Source organism: Lynx canadensis, chromosome B2, assembly GCF_007474595.2.
Source record: "Lynx canadensis isolate LIC74 chromosome B2, mLynCan4.pri.v2, whole genome shotgun sequence".
Classification (NCBI taxonomy): Eukaryota; Metazoa; Chordata; class Mammalia; order Carnivora; family Felidae; genus Lynx; species Lynx canadensis.
In genome coordinates, this window is record NC_044307.1 from 124,852,752 (window position 1) to 124,857,520 (window position 4,769).

The following is a 4,769-nucleotide window of genomic DNA, read 5'->3' on the forward strand; positions in this document are numbered from 1 at the left end:
TGAGGAAAGGATGGCTGAGCAGGAGTGAGCGGCAGGAGTTGAATGAAAGGCCCTGCAGCAGTCCAGGTGGTATCACCAGGTGTCTCCAGGGGTTGACTTTCACATGGAGAAATGATGATGGCTGGACTGGAGGAAAGTCGTAAAGAAGAAGGGAAGTAGCTGTGAAATCTACTTTGGAGGTCTCATCTGCAGGACTGGTTATTCATTGCATTCAGAAAAAAAATAGTTCCGGGTTCCCAGTCTGAGCAACTGGGTGATGGCAGACGAGGAACAAAAGACAGGAAAAGGAAGAGAGACAAGAGAAAGAGTGGGGAAGAGGCCAAAACGGATGTCAGGAGTGAAGAAAGCAATCTTTAGGTACAATTATGAAATCTTAAGGCACACATAAGGAACACATCCTCTGTTGTTAACTTGCTCGGCACAAAGTCATTGCTCTAATCTCTTGGAGAGGAAAAGCCTTTGTTGGAGATGATCCGTGCCTTTTCTGAGGTCATATTGATTTAGAAAATGGCAGAGCCAGGGGAAGCCACGAGCTGAATTCTTACAGGAATTGGGACCGACGATCAGAATAATCCGGAGATAAACCACCACCTCTACGCTTCATGTTCTGTGCTTTACTTTAACTGTTTGGATGTGGTCACAGGCTTTGCCAGAAAGCCTCTGGAATTTAGACAGATTAATAAGATTGTATTTGCAGGCACTCCTTCCACAATCTTTCCTGTAGACTCTTAAATGATGGCGAAGAACTTTCTACTCTAACTTAACTGCTAAGAGAAAGAAAAAGTAATCCCTCCTAACTTGATGTTAAAGGTATTTCCCAAGTTATGGGGATTGGGGCACCTGGCTGGCTTACTTGGTTAAGCGGCCGACTCTTGATTTCGGCTCAGGTCCTGATCTCAGGGTCGTGAGTTTGAGCCCCGCATCGGGCTCTGAGCTCACAGCACGGGGCCTACTTTGGATCTTCTGTCTCCCTCTGTCTACCCTTCCCCTGCTCACACTCACACACTCTCCCCTGCTCTCTCTCAAAAATATAAATAAATAAATAAATAAATAAATAAATAAATAAATAAAGTACTTCCTCAGATTTAATACTGATAGATGAACTCGTTAGCTCCTACTGAGGAAGGGTAAATATGGACATTGTCATTCACCGAACTTGACCGTGGAGTCAGTGGCTCTAACACTTTATTTTCATTGTCTCTGGGCTTAGGATAAATTATTTGTCACATGTAAATCCTAGCTAAAGATGCCTGCAGGTGGAAAGAAAATAAGGCAATGAGATGTTGGCCTTGACTTACCAGAGCTCTGTTCATGGGAACAATGCTTAGCCGTTCAGAGCACAGACTCTGGGTTTGGATTCTCACCCCTCTCCTACTGCCACCAGATTTCTAGCTGTGTGATCTTACGCTAGGTACATCCATACTTTGTACCTCAGTTTCCTTATCAGTAATATGGGGATATTAATTTACCCATTCCTAGGGTCTTTTGTGGGTGAAGTGAGGTGCTGTTTATACAAATCTGACTATGATGTGCTATTCACGTGTTAACACAAGCACACATACTGTGCAAGTGGGCTGTAGGTGGTGTGTGTTTGGATTGTAGCACTTCATAAACAAACCACAGGAGGATGTAGTGACTTGATAAATGGGGCAGCCCTAAAAGCAAATGTTTGTACTTAATTCTTATCAAAGAATTCCTGGGTTGTGCTGGAGCTTCAACATAAAGAATATAAATAAGACTTAGCTTGCAGAAGAGTTGGTAATATTTAGATCTTTGACTCTCATTTTTCTCTTGTGGAAGGAATGCAAAAATCCGAAAATATGATAGCCTCCGGTGAAGTAGCTTATAGTCTTAGGGAAGAGGTGAGTACACATTCAGAAAGTAAATGAACCAAGCTGAGTGGTGGCAGTGTTGAATGTAAATAACTGCAGGTCACAGACTCAGGTTCCAAACTGTAATCCCAGAGTTACAGCCCACAGCCACTTTTGAGCCCTAAGAATATACCAGAAGCGGAGCATCCTTCCAGGTCCCAGAGCAGTGGGTTATAGACAGGAGAACAGGTCTTACAGAAGAAACTGCTTTTGAATTCCATCAGACGGTGCGCCAGTGGTGGAGGGCCTACTTGGTGGGCTTTGTAGTGTAGAATCAGTTACAGGAGTTGTTTCTTTGGTACACGCTGTATCTTTTAGGAGTTCATTGTTCAGTAAGAAAGAAGACATATGCCCAAAAAATGTATCCTCTCACTCCCTGCTTGAAACATCAAAGTCCTTAGCAAAGTATATAAGATTGTTCATGATGTGGTTCCTGCTTATTGGTGTAAGTTAGGAATGCTTTCAGCTGCAAGGAATAGAACGTTCCATCAACAGTGGCTTCAACCAGCACTTCTCAAGCTGTGATGTATCTTCCAATCACCGGAGCTTCTTATTAAAATGCACATTCTGATTTAGGAGGTCTGAAGTGAGGCCTGAGATTCTGCATTTTTTTTAAGTTTATTTGTTTTTGAGAGAGAGAGCGAGTGTGTGAGACAGGGCACAAGTGGGGGAGGAGCAGAGAGAGAGAGGGAGACACAGAATCCAAAGCAGGTTCCAGGCTCTGTGCTGTCAGCACACAGCCCAACGTGGGTATCAAACCCATGAACCATGAGATCATGACCTGAGCTGAAGCTGGACACTTAACCGACTGAGCCACCCAGGCTCAGATTCTGCATTTCTAACAAGCTCCCAGGTGGTGCTGATTCTATTGGTTTAAAACCTACAATTTCAACAGCAAGACTTTTAAAAAATGCAATTTTCCTGCTTTCATATCACAGGAAAATCTGAAAGTAGTTCCAGATTTGACTCAGATCAACAATGTCAGTGCTCAGGGATTGGCACATCGGGAACTGGCTGAAAAACCATGGCCCACAGGCCAAATCTAACCCACTGGCTATTAGAAATAACGTCTTATTGGAACACAGCCATGCTCATTTGTTTATGTAGGAAGTATGACCTCTTTCATGCTAGAAAGGCTGAGCTGTAACAAAGACCAGATGCCCATAAAGCCTAAAATGTTTACCTTCACCTGGCCCTTTATGAAACAAGCTTGCTAACTCCTAGCTTATGCATTAGTATTCACTCAGCACCTGGGCCTATCATTTCCCCCAAACTCAGTGAGGACTGTTGACAAGGAAGAAAGGCAGGCAGTAACCGTGTCTGCAACATGGCTCCTCTCCGTCACATCCTGCTGTCCCCTAACATGCAACTCATGTGCCCCCCGCCCCCCAAGGCACCGGGCTTCTTCACTGCATCTTCAGAAAATGCCAGATGTGTCTTGAGGACAGCAAGATCGCTGAATGTTTGCTAAAAACAAGATGGTAAAGGACTGCAGCCTGGGAAGGCTGCTGCAAGAGTGACAGGGAGGATGGCCTCAGGTTCCAAGCTAAAGAGTTTGGACTTACAAGTCAATGGGGGACCTTGAAGATTTTTAAAGCATGAGATGAATTTATTGTTGTATGCATATAATTCTGATAATACAATGTAGGGTGGTCTGTTATATTAGTCTGCTTAGACTGTCATAATAAGTACCACTGACTGGGAGGCTTCAACAACATAAATGTATTCTGTCACCATTCTGGAGGCTGAAAGTCTAAAATCAAGGTGCTAGAAAATTCAGTTCCTGGTGAGACCTTGCTTGCTTTTTCTTGTAGATGACCAATCTTCTTACTGTCTCCTCACATGTCCTTCTCTGTGTTTAAGCAGAGAGAAAAAGAGAGGTGTTGATAAAAATGGTGGGCAGAGAAAGGAGGGTGAGCTGTTGGGTCCCAGCCATGTTGAAATTCCTTATAAAGAAACCACGTCACCATCCAGCAAGTGGTTTTGACTCCCCCGCCCAGCAAGTCATCCATTTGCGTTCAAGAAATTCAGGTCCATTGGCACAGCAGATTTCAAGGCTAAGAGAGAAAGACTCTGTTGGATCCCTGCAGGAAAAGTAAGCAGGAAAAAAGTTTCAACATGGAAAATGTCCTCCGGGAAAGAGAAGGAGAAAGGCAGGCTCCAGTGCAGAATGAAGAAGAAGCCCACCCTTTGGGAGGTGGTGAAGGCCAGGAGCCTGGAGGAAATATTAGAGTGGATTTGGCCCCACCTGTCCATGATGGTAGAGAGGATATGCCCAACAAGCTTGTCAATAACGTTGACATGACAGATGGAGACACAGATGATACGGAACTTTTCACGGATGACATGAGGCGGCTAAGGAGGAAATCAGGGAGCTTCAGTTGTGGTACAGTTTGCCCATTCTTATAGGGGATCCCCCTCACCGTGACCATCATGATGAGTTTTGCCTTATGCCTCCAATGCTGAGATTAGTAATAATAACCCCCCTGCTTCCCGAAGTTGCATTTTCTTGATGTGAACCTATGGTGTTATGTCATTTTTCTGATTAGAGATTCCATTTTGCCTTACTCTGGAAGTTTTTCTGTCAGGGAAGTTTCATCAACTTGCAGGAAAAGATGTTTATTACATGCTGTAAAGGTAATAAAGCAGTTTAAGAAGCAATCTAAAAAGAGAGAGAGAGAGAGGTGTATTTCCTCTTCTTATTGCATTAGGGTCCCACCCTTCTATCTTACTGAACCTGAATTACCTCCCTGAATTCTCCGTTTGCAAATAGAGTCACGTTGAGGGTGAGACTTCAACATATAAATTTCAGGGGGACACAATTCAGTCCATACAACCAATGGAAAGAAAAACTTAAGCAGGGAGACGTTGGAGCCACTTTAAAATGCTCTTTTGACT

At 43.8% G+C, this 4,769-nt stretch overlaps 1 protein-coding gene across 1 annotated transcript; it reads left to right on the forward strand.

The window, feature by feature from the left end:
- The first annotated feature begins 3,909 nt into the window (after positions 1 to 3,909).
- On the forward strand, positions 3,910 to 4,384 carry LOC115515008 (protein BEX5-like). The gene is given in 2 exon segments (XM_030317116.1): positions 3,910 to 4,236; positions 4,239 to 4,384. Coding segments are annotated over 2 exon segments (393 nt in total). The 5' UTR covers positions 3,910 to 3,989.
- Positions 4,385 to 4,769: the final 385 nt, after the last annotated feature.